The sequence below is a fragment of the Magnolia sinica genome, chromosome 5 (assembly GCF_029962835.1).
Source record: "Magnolia sinica isolate HGM2019 chromosome 5, MsV1, whole genome shotgun sequence".
Classification (NCBI taxonomy): Eukaryota; Viridiplantae; Streptophyta; class Magnoliopsida; order Magnoliales; family Magnoliaceae; genus Magnolia; species Magnolia sinica.
In genome coordinates, this window is record NC_080577.1 from 22344419 (window position 1) to 22364194 (window position 19776).

Sequence of the window (19776 nt, forward strand, 5' to 3'; positions counted from 1 at the left end):
GCAACTCGTCATCGGTAACTCTAGTCTACATTCATGCGATCTAGACCGTCCAAATATCATATCTCACTGTTGATAGTCTATCCCAAAAATCCCACCGATGGCTTGTCCAAACTAACAAGAATAGCCAAATGATTAGGGTTTACGGATCAGCCATTATAGTGTGTTCCACCATTTGGACAGTCAGATTGTTGATATTAAAATGCAAGCATGAGTTAAGGCTTTTAGTAAATGGTGACAGACGCACACACCGTATGTATCACGGGTTTGTGCGTCCTTATAGGGAAAAGGAGGGGTACATTCGTCATTTCCGTGTTCCCTCTTTCCCTCTTTCTCTCTCTTAGGGTTTGGTATCTGTCGCCATCTTTGTCGAAATGGAAATTTAGGGCGGGAGCACGGAAACGCAACTGACAGTTGCAGGCTACGATTTTTCTCTTACATCTTCTCTCCTTCAATGGCTTTTCTCGAAGATTTCCAAGCGAGTAAGCTCTCCTTTCCCTCCCGCACAAAACCCTAGTTTCCTTCTTCAAGCGCATACCCAAAAGAAAAACGAGATTCAATCTCTCGATCCACCCGATTCTGTGTTCCGCCGATTCAGAAACCGGAAGAGCAATAGAGACATCAATCGATTTCCATGTCGATTAGCGGTGCTTCTAATTCTTTATTTTCTGAAGTTTTTCTTCAAATTTTTTTTTTTAAAGATCTGAAGAATTATATTATCCTCGGCCCGAGGATGTGTAATCGTGTCCTCGGGCCCTTGTATGTCATAGGTTTCGGTGATCCATACCGTTGATCTGATCGATGGCCCATGCCACATGTTTTGTCCTTTTCTCTTCTTTTTGTTAGTGGGCGGTTGCTGTATTTTTCTGTCAACCCTGCTAGGAAGTTCCATCAGGTGGATTTTAGGGCATGGCCCATCCTCCAATCAAATCTTCGGTCGGATCTCGTAAACGGGCCCACTTGCAGGAACTCGGGCCTTATGGCACCACTGGTATCCTGAGGCAGCGGAGCACATTTCCCTGAAAAAATCTTCTGAGGAAGAAAAGATATTGTGCGCTGGGGAGTACGCGCGCGCATATCTCTAGCCGTCCAAGACTTCCGAGTGGCACAACTTTCCAAATGGACTTTGAAATTAAAAAATTTCAATGGTTATCGACTCGTGCCAGCTGTACGTGCACACTAACTTTCCGTGTTCCCCGGTGCATTGAAGTCGTGCTCGCAAATCAACGTGATCTGAAACTGTCAACGACACGACAGGTTTCATAGTCTGCTGTCCTTTATCAATTGGTGGTCCTCACCAATCTGTACCGTCTGTGCCCGGTGATCATAACCATTCATCTAAGGCCATGTGGCTTCATTTCTCCATGTTAGGATATATTTTTGTAACGTGTGATGTTGAACAAGTGCCACGTAAGCAAGTTGTTCCTGGCACTACTTTGATGCGGTAAATTAAAAGAGGATTGGTATCTCCACGTGTACCCCTCCCTACACACCCCTTTACACCGCAAGGTCCGCAACACGTGTGCGAATCTGGAAGTGGGCCGCACGTGTAAGCGGCGCATGCGGTGCAATATGAAAGGTTTGGGCCCGTGTAGTCATTACGTGGGCCACATGTGCACGCTGACTGTGGACTGCTGGCAGGGTTTTAAACCACCCTTTCCTAATTGCGGTGGCCCACCTGATGAGTGGGCTAGCCTGACTTTGTGTATGGTCAGTTTCGTGGCAGTGGCCACTTGCAAGATTGGTGGGGCCGGAAAATCTCCAACGAAAGATTAAATAATCAACTGACCAGAAGATTTTAGATTTTTTTTTTTTAAATAGTGATGGAATTCTGAGAATAGTTGGGCGGCTGCTTAAAAATGAGTTCATCTCATCTTAGATAACTGTAATTATGTTTTAGAGTTTGGGATTAAAATAATTTTGATAACCAACAAGTGCCATTTGGTTACACCTTGATTAATCTTGAAATATCATGATATTTGGTGCAACCAAACGCACCTGCTATCTAATTTGATGCAATCAAACTCACTCTAAACTGGTATCTCTAATACATAATTACCATTAACTAAAATGAGATGAACTCGTTTTCAAGTGGCACTCAAACAGGCCCTTATATAATGTGAGTCCAATGGAAAATACACTAACAAGAAGAAAAAAAAAAAAAAAAACCAGTCTACCAAAAGATAGCGTCTTGAATGGTGAAGGGATCCGAACCTCTTCGCAGACAAATACGGATTTTGCATCATCTGTAGTTAAACCATTGGGAGCTCATTTCTTTGATATTCAAGTTACTTGAAATCAGCAGTAGAGTCGATTATTTTAAACAGATGAAATGTTAGCTATGTCAGTTCCCTTTGTTTCTTTCCATATCATACCTCCTGACGGGGTTTTCACTGTTTTACCAAACTAAGGTATTGGAAATCTAGGTTATATGTGGGTGTATCACTTTCAGTTTTGTTTAATGGTAATGTGATTATCTTGTTTGTTGTATTCTGAAAATTGAATGTTACTTAGGACTTGTCGAATAAGTGGCATACTTTCTGTCATACTAAACTGTTGTCCTTTTGTCAGATCTAGAATCATTGCCATCCATGTTGCAGCGATACTATTCAGTGATGCATGATTTAGACAAAAGTTTACAAGGTACACTTTTGAACCATCGTTTCAGTTGTTATTCCTACTGGCGCCAGTTTCTTGAAGATTGTTTCACACCAACTTGGCCTTAGAAAGTACAAAAAATGAAAACACGTTCAGTAACTGAAATGCTAGGGTTTGGGCCTATTATACAGTGAAAAAGATTGAATGTGTATATAATCTTAGGATATTTCAGTTCTGTTGAGGTCAAGCTTGGTTTTCCTCTCAAAAATTTGAAATATGTCTACCCAATATTTTCCCAACTTTTTTAATGCATGAAAACTTATCATGTAAACTAAAATGCATATAGAAGATGAGTGGTCACATGGAGTGACTCCTAGTCTTGAGTTGTGCGCAGGGCCCACCATTTATGCAACTAGATTAAAGAAGAACTAATTACAATGAAGTTCAATGTGCCAAATTGAAAGTTCAAATCACACGAGAAGAGATGTAATGATTGGGAGCAAGCTCACTAGTCCTCTAGTCTTATATAGGGAACCACTCCCACCTCAACATGCTGCCATAGAGAAACGAGAGGATTTGCTCAAAGAAAATATCATTCGAGTGTCTTATTCCATAGGGCCTATCCATTATTTATAATGAGTGTTTACATGGTTTCCTCCATGAGAATCTGTAGCTCATCATCATCAACATCTTCCAAGCCTCCGAATTAATCGAGGTTGGCTACATGAATCTTGTTCCACTATTCTACTTTATCAAAGGTGAGACCTTTAGTTAGACCATAGGTCATCAAGCCTTTTCTTACCACCTCCATCCACGTCCTTTTGGGCCTTCCCTTTACTCTTTTAGAGCCTTCAACTTGTTCCAACTCACTCTTAACCAATGAATTCTTGATCTCCATTGCACATGACCAAACCGTCTAAGTCTACTTTCCGTTATCTTATTATTGGTACCAATCCCACGTTCACTCGAATGTATTTATTTCTAATTTTGTCCTTTCCTGATTTGCCACTTATCCATCTCAACATTCTCATTTTACTACACTCATCCTATGAACATGTTGTTCTTTAACTGCCCAACATTCTATCCCATAAAGTATGGTTGGTCTTACCCAACATTCTGTCCCATAAAGCATAGTTGGTCTTACCCAACATTCTATCCCATAAAGCATGGTTGGTCTTATTAAATGTTCTATATAATTTCCCTTTAAGTTTGTATGGTACATGACGAGCATGGCTAATCTTATAGCTATGTCTAGCATAATTTTAAGTAATCGACCAAGAAAATATCTTGTTAGCCGAGATCTCTAAAATAAACATAAAAATCATTAAACATGAAAATCTAACAATACTTATTCCCTAGCACATAGATATTTTTTCTAACACAATTTTTTTAGAGATCTTAACACATAAATTTGAAAGCAAGGAAGTTAGAAACAAGCTAAAAATGGAGATTGGGCTTTTTCTTGTGCGCACATGTGAAGTGTACATGTGTGGGATGTGGCTCAATTGAATCGATTCCCCCAGCTTGGAAAAAGTCGACTCTGTTAATGACAATGCACTCCTCATAGAGCTCCGGTTTGATTCGTTTGAAATCATTTGCTGAGATCCACGTGCAGTTAGATATCGATCAATCCGTCCACTTGAAGAGAAGCTTTTGAGAACCTTGGTGTGTGGAATCTATCTTATTGTCCAACATATCTTCAATGATATCTTCGAGCTGGCATGGTACTTCAGGTACTTGGATAGCTCGTTCTTCCGTGCTCTCCTCTTCATGATGTCTGAGATAAGCTATAATGGCTTCCATATTGAAAATGGTGTTGATCTTCATCTTGGGTGGAAGCTCAATTAGGTATGCATTATCACCTAGCTTCTTCAAAATATGATAAGGATTAGTCTTTTTGGAGTGGAGCTTGTTGTAAGAGCCTGCTAGAAACCTCTCAGATTTTGAGCTGCACCATGACCCTATCCCCTTCTTGAAATTGTACAAAACGCCATCAAACATCTGCATGCCCCTTGCAAATTTTCATTACTAAGGTGATCTTCCGTCTGACTTCTTCATGTATCTCCTTAATGTGCGGTGTGCAAAAGCTTTGGCATCCCCCTCGATTGAGTCGCAATAGGAAGTTGGACTAAATTGATAGGTTGTTAAAGTCAAATAACAGTCACAATTTCGAAAGGAGAGAGTCCTATGGTGCGGTTCGCAGAACTGTTATAGGCAAACTTAGCTTGTAAATTGTAATAACATGATGTCCCATGAACCGATGCAATCACCAACCAAACATCAAAGAAGATTCTTATGACCAACGTTGTTAAATGCGACCGCATATTCACATATGCGAATTCCCATATGCATATCGCATATGCCATGCCAACATATGCGATCACATATGCAAAATATGCGAAGATATGTTAGCACATTAATATTATACACACACACACACAAAAATAAAAAAATTAAAAAAAAATCACTTTTGCCTATGAAAAGGCACCCAAATCTCCTCCATTTGTAAGTAGTGTTAAGACCGTTAGTGAATAAATAATAAACATTTAGATGTAACTTCAAAATTGTGTTTGTACCAGTGTTTTAAATAGCGCATAGTGTATAGCATAGCGTTTGGCCCTCTATAGTGTATAGCGTAACCTACATGATACTTAATATTTTTTTAATTAAAATAATAGAAAAATGTGATAAATTTTGCAAAATGCATAATTCCTATTGCAAATTTGGATCGTCAACCACATATTTCCATGCAAAATCTGTCTCTTTGCCTTCAGACATCTCTAAGTGTGACTTCTTTTTTCATTTATTGAAACATCACAAATTCACAATATGGACTAGAATTTGGATGGTCCGGATTGATCTAAGTGCTCTATTCCATTATATGGACCACAATTTAGATGGTCCAGATTGATCTAATGTAGTGCCACATGTGATGGGGAAGAGTCACCACCATTTTAAAATAGGTGTTGAACTAGCATAGAAGAGAAACTTTAAAAAAAGGAGATTTCGCATAGCATACGCTACTTGTGCTACATTGTACGCTACGCTACGTGCCTTGTAGCTTATGCCACCTGCATACGCTACATAGCATTTTAGCTATGCTACGCTATGAGCGCTGCTGAAAACATTGATTGTACAATAAATAGCTTATTGATTGTTTTGTTATTTGTTCGCTATATGGTTGACTGTGTTGATGTACTCAATGTTCGAAATATCAGTGTCGCGTTACATATCGCACCCATAGGATACGGGTACATATCGGTTATCGCATGGGATATATGGGTTGTATCGTGTAATGTATCACTGTTGTTGAAAACATTGGGAAAATGGTCGATTTTTTTCAATGAAACTTCAGTGATTGTTAAAAAAGACATCAATACACACTTATAAATCAAAACATTACAAAAAACAAGTGTATATAATAGGTTTTCTTTGTATGGGGTCCTAATCTATGCATTGTCTAATTGAATTGATGCAAGTATATTCAAAGTCTATTTATATAATTTATAAATGTAAGATGACATGTGAAAACACAAGCAATACATTCAAAAGCAATAGAAGAATCACTAGATTACGTTACATACATGTTTGATTTTATGTTTGGACAAAAAGATTGCAACCAATTTGCAAGAAATTGGAAAATTTTGATTTGTTTTTTCAATTTTCCGTGACTTGACCCATCTCCTCCAAATCTCGAAATTGAAGCTCCTAATCTATGATTTTTCATTTATAACAATTTAACACCGATTTAACATGATTTACAGAAAAAGAAGAGGATCGAAAATTGAAAATACTCGCCAGATTGAACATGTGGGATATATCCCACTACTTGTGTGTTTCGTATCGCACAGGTGGGATACAAGATATATCGTGGGATATATCGGCCAATATTGTCGATACTTAAAACACTGGATGTACTTCATTCATTTTTTAATTGATTTTATTTCTGACAAACTAATTTTATAAATGTAAAATTACCATATTACTTATTTATTAACCTAGGGAAGCTTCCCCTAAGTTCTTATATTTTTTACATTTTTTTCCAAAATTTTTCCCTTTTTTCCTTTAATTTTTTTTTTTCGCAAAAAATAAAAATAAAAATATGTGACCACATATGCAATTATGCGATCGCACAGAACCGCACATGTGATTTGACAACATTGCTTATGATTATGGTTGACAACCTTGGTTTATCAATTTGTTTGTGAATAATCAACACTTGAGAAGTTAATTTAGTTCCATCTTAGATTACAAAGATTACCAAAAGTAACTCATAAGCTTAACATCACAATCAGATACAATTATCTTGGGAACACCATGTAGACGAACCACCTCCCTGATGAAGACATTAACGATATATGAAGCATTTGATTTCTTCTTATAAGGGACGAAATTGGCCATCTTAGAAAACTTGTTGACCACAACACAAATAGAGTCATGGCCACATTGATTCTTAGGTAATCCTAGGATGAATGTCTTCACATGGAGCATCTGGGACAGGGAGTGGAGTATAAAGACTAGTATTTTTCTTGCTACCTTTGCCTAGCTAACACACTCGACACTCTTGAACAACAATTCCAACACCTTTCTTCATACTTAACAAATAGAAACGATCATCAACGAGGGTTGGTTTTTTGTCAATCCTAAAGTGACCACCGAGGTCACTTGAGTGAAGCTCTTGTATCACAAGTTTTCGCAAGGAGCTTTTAGGAAGACATAACCTCAGACCATGGAATAAGTAACCATCGTACAAACTGTCTCGTGGATACTTGATACTTAAGCATATAGATAGTGTTAAAAATACCTTATCAAAATCATCATCTACTGGCTACTGTTATCTCTTTTAAGTTTCCCAACAACAGAGACTGATAAGGTAGACGATAGATGCGGTTTTTGGTTGTGGGTGTTTGCTACCTTATTCTCTACATTGACCCAATGCTTAAGTTTAAATGTGAATTATTGAATGTAAGCGCTCCACTTGGCATGCGCCTCAGCCTTAGCATGCAATCTTGTTCGATTTGGGATGCTTTTGGGTCTTCAGTTGTAACTTGTTTATCATGCTTTGCGAGGTCATGTTTATACTCCTAACTCGGTCAATAATGACCTTGACAACGTTTCCACCATACGACACTCATGTGTGGAAGATATTGGTTTTTAACCAATCTTCTTGGGCTTCATCTTTTGGTGTCGTCATAATCCTCCTGACCACCAATGATAACTTATTTTCCTTAAGGCCTATCCCTTAGATTCTTGATCATCACCTTTTGGATCGCTTCTGTGTTCACCTTCCTCTTGGTCTTCAACAAAGTCTTCTTTGTACCATTCACCCTTGTCCCTCACAAAACTAGAGATTACGAAAGGGACACTTTGTCGCATGATGTTTAACCACCATAGTTGAAACAAGTGTTGGTTGACCTCCCTTGAGTTGGTGCAAGTGCGCAACAGACTTTTCCTTTGTGTTAACGTTTCGGGAAAAGATGAATCACTCGCTAATTGTGACCAAGAGTGTTAGAGGAAAACTTCTAGCCAATTTTGTAATCTGGAGAAAAATTACCGTGGGGCACAACTAGTTGTGGATATTTTATGGAGCCACTGGCAGTAAAGCGGGTAAGTGTATAGCCCTCGAGTTGGGTGCTATTGTGCCTTGTTACTAACTGCTACTCCTGCACTTTTTGGGCCATCTGGTTACTCTTCGTCCATACTTTTGAGCTGAACGGTGACTAATTCTCTTTGAATATCAAACCACATTGCAATAACATGCCACTCGTTGATTTTTCATCTCTGTTAGGTGACAACGGATCACTAATATGTAATAACACTCTGTGTTCCTTCATGATCAGATTGTCATGGCATAGTGTAAGAAGCTCCTAAAAGGAAGTCATCTCATAATCCAATGGTAGAAACCTCCGGTTCAAGCCCGCCTTCATTTCCTCCCAATTGCTTAAGGAGGAAAGCCATAGCCTTGTGAGTCTTCTTTGACAACATACCACTAATCTTGTGCTACACCCTCAAGTTTCAGGGTAGTAAAACATAACTTAACTTCTTCCATTTCATACCAACAAAAGTATAACTCTATTGACTTTAGTCAATCATTGAAAACCATGGGATCCATATTACTATTGTAATCCCAAATCTCAATATTGATATGCTTCACGAGATCTGCATTACGAAAATTATGTCCTCCTTCAAGATAATTTGGATAGTCTTGTCGGGGGGTTGTTCATTCCTCTTGTTCCTGGCTGTGCATAGCCATGTTGTTGGATCCTTAACCCTTGTCATACTTATGGAAATCACCATTTTGACCAGAATGCCTTGGCTTAACATTCTTGGATTCAAGGTCTCCCTCAAGGCTATCCATAGATGTTTGATGGTCCAAATTGATTCCCTTTCTTATTTCTTCAAGAACTGTAACCAGTCCTTCTAGAATGTCTTCTTTGGTCGTGAAACGAACCTTAATATCATTCAACCGTTTCGTGATCAAATCAACCACTCGCTACAAGGTCAATAGAATCCATCCTAAAGTTCAATAGCCATCCTAGGATTGTAAGTTGTCCCTCTTTTAGTGCTTATATGATAACAGACCTAGGCACAATACCCAAGAATGGTTTTGAGTTTTTTTTTTTTTTTTTTTTCCTTCTTTTGTTTGAAGAAAATGGAATAGTTTAGGTTGATGGTCTTGTTTAGATTGGGGAAGGTTTTTGGTATGGATAATGCAATAAATGCAAATAGGGATAATGGCAATATTCTGAATCTCTCTATTCATTCATTTTGTGTTATCTCGTCCCGTCGCCTCCATATATCGGCAGGCTTCCGAGACCCTTGCTTTGTTGCTGTCCCTCCATCCTGCCAATATATGGAGGTGATGGGAGGAGAAGAACAAACTCCCAACTAAATAAAAAACTGGGGCATAAACTAGGGACTGAATTGCCATAAATAGTTAAGGATGGGGCAGCAGTAGGGTCCATATCTCAGAAAAATCCTATGCCTTTCTTTCTGTTTCTTGTGTCTGTACTCCCATGCCTTTCTTTATTTAAGAAATCCAGTGACGCAACGCAAACGCAATATGATACCTGTCATTGAAACACAAGCTGGAGACGTATTGGCCTATATCCCCACCAATGTGATCCCCATTACAGATGGACAAATCTGTTCGGAAACCCAAAAAAAAAGATCAAGGTTCCATTTGATTCTTATAGATTCAAAAAACAGAAATAGTTGATGGATTTTTTATTTTTTATTTTTGACATGAGGAATAGGAAGGTTTGGAAAGATTGGGTTTGTGATAGATTACGGGTTGTTTACTAGCTGAACAATAGACAGGTTTTACTATTTGGGATATAAATAGGGTGATGGCTTAGGTGAGATGGAGGATGCAGACAGTCTGTGGTAAAGGACTGAAAAGTAAAAGAGAAAAGATGACAGGTTTGGGTTGCATATTGGAACAAAATTTGGGTAAGAAGATCGGGAAAAGAGAATAGAAAAGTAAAAGAGAAAAGAATCTCTCAAGAGCAGAACTTGCTCTGATAACAAAATAATGTAACTAGATCAAGGAAGAAACTAATAGCAATGAAGTTCAACATACCAAATTGAAAGTTCAATTACACAAGAGAAAAGATGCAATGAATGTGAGCAAGCTCAACAATCCTCCTATACTAGAGATCACTACTCCCTCCCAACACACTACTGTAGGGAAACAAGAAAACTTGCTCAAGGAAAATATCGTTCAATTGTCTTATTCTCTAGGACCTATGCCTTATCTATCATGAGTGTTTACAAGGTTTTCTCCTTGAGAAAATCTTTAGCATAATCTAAGCAATCTAAAAATAAAATTCCTTGCTAGCCAAGATCTCAAAAATAAGAAAATCCTTAAACGTGTAAAGCTAATAATACTTATTTCCTGACAGAGATATTTTTCCTAACATAGAAATATAAAAGAAAGAAATAAGCTAAAAAAAGGAAATTGGGTGTTTTATTGTAAACATGTGTGGTCTGTGGCTTGATTGCATCAACCATGCTGTATGTATGGCATACAAAATCACATCAGATGTGGTCCTACCATGAAAATGGGATGCCATAAGGCTGCCATGATGATTGGGATCAATCTGATTTTTGGGTTACACCTATTGGATGGGTTAGATTGCATACACACAGCATAGTGGGCCCCACACTGAATTTGGAGCTTTCAGGTGGTTGTCCATTGTTCTTTATGGTGTGGCATACCTGATGATCTGATTGACCTGATTCTTGGAGCTTAACCCCCTGATGATTGGATCGGCCTTTTGGACAGGTTGGATCGCTTACAAACAGCACAATGGGGTCCCAAACAGCTCGACTCCATGGTACTTAATGGAGCTAACTCCATGTGATCAAACCTCTGTAAAAACCCACATCCCCATGCAGAGAGACATACCCTACACATAGGCACACTCCTGCAGGTGCATACACAAACACAAGTATATCCACATGTTGTCATACATGTACCCTGTGTGTGCACATGCATGCATGCAGGTGTGCATGAGTAAGTGAATATGTGTGTGTGTGTGCGTGTTTTATAATTTTGAGCGATGTGAATTTGTGTTTTTTCTGCTCTTTTTTTCCCCTCTTACGCATTATTTTAGGTTTTTGAGAGATGATATTTATCTTGTTAATATAAACAGCTGTTCAGCGACAAAATGAACAACGATGCGAACAAGAAATAGAGGATATTAGGAGGGGTATTCAGTCTGGTAACATCACACCAAACACTTCGCTTATAAGATTTTCAGATGAGGCCCTCGATGAGCAAAAGCACTGCATTAGGATTGCTGATGAGAAAGTTACATTGGCTGTCCGTGCCTACGATATGGTATATAATGGTGCAACTGCATGTTACTGCATATTAACTTGGAAATCATACTTCATGGTTTGCACATGCATACTGCACATCTCTCTAAGTTGGTTGCATGCTAGAGTGGATCATGATTCACATTGCAAAGCCCATAATAATTGAAATTGGCCTATATGAAATTTCACAGTTTTTGTTCTATTTACTGTTTTATTGAACTTTTAATGGTCATTGATAGATGAAATACTTGTACGATCTTTGAGTCGCTGGCATAGTTCACAATGTTTTATAACTACTTTTTGAACAAGTTCTTCAGCATTGCAATGATTAGCATTAGGTAATCTAAAAGGCTATTTCCAAGTGAGCCTGTGTCCCGTGTTTGCATTGATTGTACTCTTCTGCTGAGGAAAGGCCACATTAATCCTGATATTGGGTCTCTAATATCCTTAATACTTAGATCACTTTTATAGTACATTCACACTGTAGATGACGTGTGCCTTATGATGGAACCTGTACAGGCATAGGTATATGCATGCGATTTCATCATCTGTGATAAATGGAATATGGTTTATATTGTTGTCTTGAATTTGTGACCTCCCCGAGTACCATCAACCATGGTGGGCTGTTTAGAAGTGGGGCCCTGCATGGATGCAACATGGAGTAAAAATCATACTGGATGGAAAATCATAACCATCTGCTCGAAAATGGATTGTTAAAATGACCTTTTGCAAGCTGCTGGTTGGAGAGCTAGGATTGTCTTTGTGTGCCTTTTCTTTTTCCTTTTTTTTTTTTTTTTTTGGTTATGCCATGGCTCTCTGTGATTGAGTCAATGAACTGAACATTTGAATCCATGGTATGCCCAGTGTAAGGTAGGGACCAGGTGTCACATTTTGAGATGGTTGGGTGAGGGAACACCAAGGTTCTCAACAGGAAACTGTTGTAGCTGTGAAAATTTTTGGATATAAACATTGTGTTTGAACTGTTATGAATTTCATCAGGATTCTGGCAGTAAATGTTCATTTCTCAATTTTTTTTGCTGAGTTATTGCGTTAACATATTTCTACATGGAGTAGTGGTAAACTGTCTTGGACAAAGTTGAATGTCTAGTCGTCCTAACAACAAGAAAAGGTTATTAGAGACCCAATGAAACGAGGAATGCATTGAAGATTGGGACAACGATTTTGTTTTGTTTACTCCATTTTATGTGATCAATGTGTACCACTCAAACGGAAAGGGAAATTTTATAGGATAGCTATAAGACCAACCATGCTTTATGGGACAAAATGTTGGGCAGTTAAAGAACAACATGTTCATAGGATATGTAGCTGACATGAGGATGTTGAGATGTATTAGTGGCAAGACAAGGAAGGACAAATAGAAAGGAATGCATTTGAGGAAACTTAGGAGTATTGCCAATAGGTAAAAAGATGAGGGAAAGTAGACTTGGATGGTTTAGTCATGTGCAACGGAGACCAAGTGTAGAAATATATGTAATTTTGTTTGTGTGTTTTGTATTCCTATGGAGCATTGTGTCTTTCTTTCTATTTAATGTGTATGTGTTAGTCAAGTGACCAACAAACACGACATAAGTTTCCCTAGCCTCTCTCTCTCTCTCTCCCGTTTCTCTCTTACACCCCTTCTATAGATTTCTTCTCCAATTGATTTCTACTTGGTATCAGAGCCTATGATAGTTGGGACCTGATCACAGCTAACGATAGTGGGGCCCCACTACTAAAGTCATCTGTACGTACGAATGACGTTAGCAGTGTACAGCCAAGTAGTCTTTTTGAAGCAGGAAAAAATGAGATTTGGAAGATAATGATTTTAGAAGAATAGTGGTGATTTTTCTGCAATTTTTTTGGATGAGTTTTTGTGGTGTTTTTGCAAAAATAGAGAAAAATAAGAAAAAGTCTAGATTTCAATTTTCTTGTTGTGTTGTTTTTCTTAAAGGATTTTTTGGACAAATTTCCATATGGAGCAGGTGCGGTTTATTATGTGCAATTACCAGAAACAAGAATCACAAAATTTTGTCAAGATTTGGGTGTGCTATGACTTCTTCTTCTTTTTTTTTTTTGGTGAGAAGTGGGTCTCGTCAGCACTTGTTTTTTGGTTTTTTGCTAAAAATTCTTTATTCATTCTTCTTTTGATGTTACGGGGCTATGAAATGTAATGTCGAATCATGTTGATGGTGATTGTGTAATTGATGTTCTCGTTCCGTGCTTAGAGGTACTACGCACACAAAGTGTAATACTTGACTCAACTTGACATAGGGGATTTTTACAAGTAATGGAGCTTTCCTTTTTTGTTCATCATCTCTTCTTTCATTGGGCCCTTGTTGTCAATTATGAGTGTAATTCACTCACATAGTGTTGCACATGTTGCACATGTCTTCACATGCTATTGTGTGGATCCTCTCAAGTGTTGTGAGTATAGTTCACTAATTTATTGTGAAATGTTGCACGTGTTTGTGAGAAGATTTTGCATGTAAATGATGGGTTGGTGACTCAATATTTGTCGAATTTGGTATGACCTTCTATTTTAAGAGAAGATTCAACGAACAAAAAAAGTTCAAGCTATATGCTATAGACAACCAACAAGTGAAGATCTTATATCCCGCTATGTTGTGTTTGAGGGAGAGCAACTATCCATGTTGATCATCATTATCTTCTTTGTACATATTCCAAGTTGGGCATGATCGATATCCATGCTCCAGCTTGAGGGGGAGTACAAGTTGCCTTAGCCTCTCTCTCTCTCTCTCTCTCTCTCTCTCTCTCTCTCTCTCTCTCTCTCTACTACAGATTTCTTCTACAATCGATTTGTACTCCAAGAACCGAGCCGTTTAGGAGTGAGTTGGTACAAGTTGAAGTCTCTAAAACGGCAAGGGGAATGCCCAGAGAGACATGGAAGGAGGTAGTAAGAAAAGACTTGATGGCCTCTGGTCTAATTGAAGGCCTAGCCCTTGTTAGAGTGGAATGGGACCCCAATTAATAGGGATAAGGCTTAGATGATGACGATGACGTTGATGATGAAGTATGAAAAGTAGAACAGTGTTCTAGATGTTTTCATTTTATCCCAACTTTTATTTTTTCTAAGTTGTAACCATGGAGTGAGCTATTTCGTCTTGTTGGAAATGAATAAATTCCATTAATAGTGGAAAAAGGGCATAAAAGAATGCAACCCAACCAAATTTCTAGCAACAAGGTTCATATCCTCTTGCACGTGGCTTATTACCAAGTTCAGAGTCGGGGGATAATTTGCCAAGGCAATTGAACACAATTTGGGAAGATTTCAGGAAAATTAGGAGAAAAATCAACAAAAAAAATAAAAATAAATAATCTTTCTATATCAAATAATATATGTTTTGTCGAGACACATTATTTGTTCACAAAGAAGTTGCAAGCCATGAAATGTTTGAGAACTACTCAATAATTTGTTAATAAGACTGGAAACTTTTGAATTAGTCATGAATAATTTGCAATTTGTTTTAAAAGGCTAGAGAGTTTTTTGACAGCATCATCATAGCCTTATCTCAGTTAGAGGATTTTGTAACATAGGACTTGATGACATTATGTTCTCCAATAAGTAAAAATATTGATAACTATCGTTCAAAGAAGCTGGGGAGGAGGAGTTGCATATGGTCCAATCAATTACATGTAACAAAATAGATCAAAGATATAAACTTTGGAGATATTTTTCTTTTCTGGAATTGTCCTGAATTTACATATATCATTGTAATATGTGTCAGAAATACCTCATGAATATCATATATGATCTCAATGAAAGTCCATGAATACTTATTTCTGCCATCTCTGTTGATTGCTGTATTACTGCTTCCAAAGTATGGACTGGTAAAAGGTATTAACTATTCTTCTAGCTAACCGTGATGTATAACTTTGTAAAAGGTTGATGCTCACATTCAACAACTTGATGATTATATGAGAAGATTTGACGATGAGCTACGAAGAGGTACTTCTCTAATCACTAAGATTCATGGTTTTCACCTATGGGATTTCACCCTTGCCTCTTTATTGGATTTTTTTGTGATCAACAAAAACACCTCAAAAAACCTTGTAGGATGCCCACTAATTTTGTTTTGTAAATGTTGGAATCTCTTGGCCTGTAACAGAAAAGGATCTGACAGGTGCTTCTGGGACGGCCGCTTTGAACCTTGATGGTAATACCAAATCTGGAAGGGCTAGTGAAAGTAGTAAAGGGGGACGCAAAAAGTATGCATTTCTCCTGGATTTTCTTACTTCTAAAAAAATTGCTTAAGCATTGATTTATGCTTTAAATCATTCCTCGATATATTCTTAATATACAACAGTCCCCCCCCCCCCCCCCCCCCATCTTGTTTTGGAAACACTGTCATGAATGTCATTGTTTTTTTCCAAAATACTTGGAATCACCAACACCAGTTCGTGCACATTCATCAATGTCTGCTAATTTTTGGGCTGCACCTGTGATATATATATATATATATATATATATATATATATATATATATATATATATATATATATATATATATATATATATATATATATATATATATATTTGAATTCTTGAGCTTAACTTTTAGCATCTACTTTTTATTTCAAGAGATGAGAAATTCAAGCTTATTATGGGTATCTAAATGACTGTTGGTGTTGTACAAGGACTTGAGCAAATATCATTCTACCAACTGAGATGCTTGATCATACTACATATAGATGCCACTTCGATGCATGCAAGCTATTCCATCATGTCTTTGCCGTGCCTTTTTTTTTTTTCAAAAATATTTTGATAAATAACAGAAACTTTATTGAAGAAAAAGATAAACATAAATTATTACATATCATGGAAGTGGTAATGTTTCTGTCAAGCTTAACACCCCTCTGGCTTCTCTAAAAGAGATGACAACACAAAATGATAAGATTTGAAATCACATTTCTCACTAACAAAGTATATGATGTCAAAGGTTTATGAACTTATAAGGGAAACCCACTTGCCAACATTCTGCAAATCTCTCTTTTGATGAAGACCATAAAAGAGGCGAAGAAAAGATAATTATTTTGGAGTCACCAGGATTGCCTCGTTTGTTTTTTTTCCATGCCCACTGGTCCAGAGAAGTCCATAGTTATCAGTGATTTGATATGTGCTAAACTTGCAGACACCTGTCCGAGACACATGAGCTATTGTTGCAATTCAACTCAAAATTGAACATCCCAACTCACTGTAAAAGATCTCTCTGAGGAGTGGCCTTTGGTTTTTTGTTAGTTTTGCCCCTGTAATCTAGATCTACCATGTCAGCATTAAGTTACTTGAATGCAGATGTTTTTTTTCCCCCTCCAGCATGCAAAAGAAGCTATCGAGTAATTTACGTCTTATAGTGTGCCAGAAAAGAGACAACATTCCTTGTCTGTTTATAATTGGTGGTGCATCACTCTGACGAAGGCCTTGACTTGTTTGGCAGAACACGCTTGGCAGTTGCCACAGCAGCAGCAGCAGCAGCAGATCCATCAAGCATGGATTTGGATTTGCCAGTCGATCCAAACGAACCCACCTACTGTTTCTGCAACCAAGTCAGCTTTGGGGAGATGGTCGCTTGTGATAACCCAGATGCATGTTTCGATTTCCTTAATTTCTTTTTACGAGCTTGCAGTTCTCATCCTTGTTGCTTGCCCATTTGTCCCTGCCACATGGTGTTCCAGACCATTCATCCAGTATGTTTCACCATAGGATGGTCGCTAGGAAAAACTCCCTCTGATCAGAGATCTCCACAGTGGAAATGACATCGGAAACACAACTATGTACATTTCAGCACCTTTGTATGGATGGTAAGGATCCCTGATCAATATGGTTTTTTCCGCGTAGCCGATCCACAGTGGAGCATAATAGATGAACAGCACAGATCAACCAGTTGTGAGGGCAAGGGACAAGCAATGCTGGTATATATTAAAAAAAAAACCCCTCTACTAGTTCTGATTCAGGCCTTCTCTCCTGTCTAGCAGTGCAAGATAGAGTGGTTCCACTTTGGCTGCGTTGGTTTGAAAGAACAACCCAGAGGAAAATGGTATTGCTCAAACTGCACTGGAATGCAGAAGCGTCGGAAAGCCAAATGACTGGTCTTGGATCTCTCTTTTTCAAGTAAGCACCATTCGATCCATTCTCTTCCCCCCTTGCAGTTCATCATTATTAAAACTCCGGCCACTAATTTGCAAGCTAGTTTCTTGAAACATTTAAGGGTTTGGACCGATTAGCATCTGTCAATGTTCCATGCAGCCCAAGTTACTGGTTCGAGATTACATCTTCGGACTCAACTTTGGATTTCGACTACTGAAATCTAGCATTGGTTGCGGGCTTTACCATGGCAGATGGAAGGAACTGAATCTGACCATGAAACCGGATCGTAGAGGAACTGTTGCCATGGTACCAAAGAATTGCTGTATCCGAATAATGCTGAAGTTTTCACTGGCTGTATCTGATCTTCATGAGCATGAATTGATCCTCTTGCCGTGGGATGGTAGATGAAGGATCCCTTTCCATGGAATTGTAATTTTTATAAAGAACGAATTACCATTCTTAATTATTTTGCTATCCCTTTGATTGGAGTTTCTAGCATATCTATCTGGTAAAAATGTAACATAAAAGACCCAGAACGAGATTGATTAGATGGTCCTGATCTCTAGCTGGTGGACATTTGTTTGTTAGATTTGTACCCTAGATTATTCTATTTTAATTGTCCATTAGATTTCAACAAATGGGCGGTGGACCTTGTTGGGTTATGACCGGTTTATGGCAAGACCAATGTTGTTTTAATTTTATATGCATACGTGTATGGGACTTGTACCATTTCTGTCTGTATACATCTGCCAGAGTTTCCTTCTCTTGTGACATATACATACATACATATGCGTGTGTGACATCTGCCAGAGATCTCCGCCTGTGATACATACGTGTGTGTGTGTGTGTGTGTGTGTAATCCTGACCGTTGATCGTATGGGTCCTGCCATGGATGGATCAGGCAATGAAAGAAAAAAAAAACAAAAAAAAAAAACATGCTATATGGATAGGATCTTTCAGTATTGAGGTTTATAAGGCACACCCTTCCATGGTGCGGAGCACAGGCCCAGCAACAGCGGGGATCATGGAGACATGGGTCCCACTTGCATAACTTCTGCACTCTAGTGGACGGTCAACATCTACTGTTAAAAGAAACATTAAAATAAATAAATAAATAAAAATGTTGCAGGCGCTGCATGTGTCACTCATGTTTCGCCGTCCATTGGAGTGATTCAGATACATCAGTATGGCTATCTTGTGGCTTGAGTTTGTGCATGTTGGACACACTGTGCTGATCCAAATCGTTGAATTGTTCGCCCCGTATTAGTGGATTGCAAATGGATGGTTAAGATAAAAATATTGGAAATGGTAAAACGTGGAGAAAAAGGGCAAAGATCAAAATGTGGGCTTCTCCCATCCATAGTGTTGCCATCAGATCAATGGTTGGGATCCGTATACCATGGGCCCCACTTGTACAAACTCAAAGCCCGAGAATAATGCAGACTGTTGGGCCCAGACCACTGGAATTAAATTTAGGGGAGTTTGAATTTGATTATTAAACCAAACTTAAAATCTCTAAAGATATGTGATGTTTGATACAATGATGTAATACGCTGATTAACATATATGCCAAAAAATATATACTTTGGCAAAAAAAATTGATGAAATTCTAAATTTTAAGATGGGCAAGCATAGATCACAATTGAGCAACTAACTAATCTTTTTTAAACGCTGATTTAAATGGCCAATGTTTGGATTGCTCAGATTATTTTATTGATGATGTTGAACAATCTCAACAGGAGATTCCAAATACCTCTCAGCCATGCTGTGCAACGGGCCTGGATTAAAAATCCGAAGTAGCCCCCCCAATTTGAGTTGCCAAACGATTCCCTATTATTGACGCTACGCCATTGATATGATGATGGGTCTCATGGTGGATAGGCCATATCCCCACACAAGGATGACATGCATTCGAACATGTATATGGTAATTACTAATTAGTATACGTTAGAGTTTCGTGGACCCACCGTGATGTGTAAGTGCCATCCAACAAGTAGATTAGATGCCCCATGTTCAGGCGGGCAACACCAAAGGGAAAAATGGGTGACCATAAAAACTTCCAAACAGAATTGGGGTCCACCCTTGATGCAGGAAAGGATGTGATGAGGTCGATCACCATCTTCTTTGATCGATGGATACCTTAAATTTATAAGGTACTATTGAATTCATAAGAGATTTTTTGAATCCACGAGAAAAAATAAAAATTTCTCTAAGAAATTAGATAGATAGATTGAATGATTTATTTTGGAAAAATG

At 38.2% G+C, this 19776-nt stretch overlaps 1 protein-coding gene across 6 annotated transcripts; it reads left to right on the forward strand.

The window, feature by feature from the left end:
- The first annotated feature begins 314 nt into the window (after window positions 1–314).
- LOC131245737 (PHD finger protein ING1) lies at window positions 315–18250 on the forward strand. 6 transcript variants are annotated; one of them, XM_058245396.1, is made up of 8 exons: window positions 315–479; window positions 2569–2640; window positions 11253–11440; window positions 15322–15385; window positions 15546–15645; window positions 16872–17019; window positions 17410–17545; window positions 17625–18250. In XM_058245396.1, the coding sequence occupies exons 1-7, from the start codon at window positions 452–454 to the stop codon at window positions 17518–17520; spliced, it is 711 nt and encodes a 236-aa protein (XP_058101379.1). In that variant the 5' UTR covers window positions 315–451; the 3' UTR covers window positions 17521–17545; window positions 17625–18250. The 6 variants fall into 6 exon arrangements, with proteins under 6 accessions (XP_058101379.1, XP_058101383.1, XP_058101378.1 ...); XM_058245395.1 differs by having other exon boundaries at window positions 318–479; window positions 17681–18250; XM_058245397.1 differs by lacking the exon at window positions 315–479 and adding an exon at window positions 486–644 and having other exon boundaries at window positions 17681–18250.
- Window positions 18251–19776: the final 1526 nt, after the last annotated feature.

What these genes read in the sequence shown, in the direction of transcription:
- LOC131245737 (XM_058245396.1), top strand. Translation starts at nt 452, where the DNA reads ATGGCTTTTCTCGAAGATTTCCAAGCGA. An exon ending in TTTAGACAAAAGTTTACAAG is followed by an intron (nt 2,641 to 11,252) that starts GTACACTTTTGA and finishes TAATATAAACAG; the next exon opens with CTGTTCAGCGACAAAATGAA. An exon ending in CTGTCCGTGCCTACGATATG is followed by an intron (nt 11,441 to 15,321) that starts GTATATAATGGT and finishes ACTTTGTAAAAG; the next exon opens with GTTGATGCTCACATTCAACA.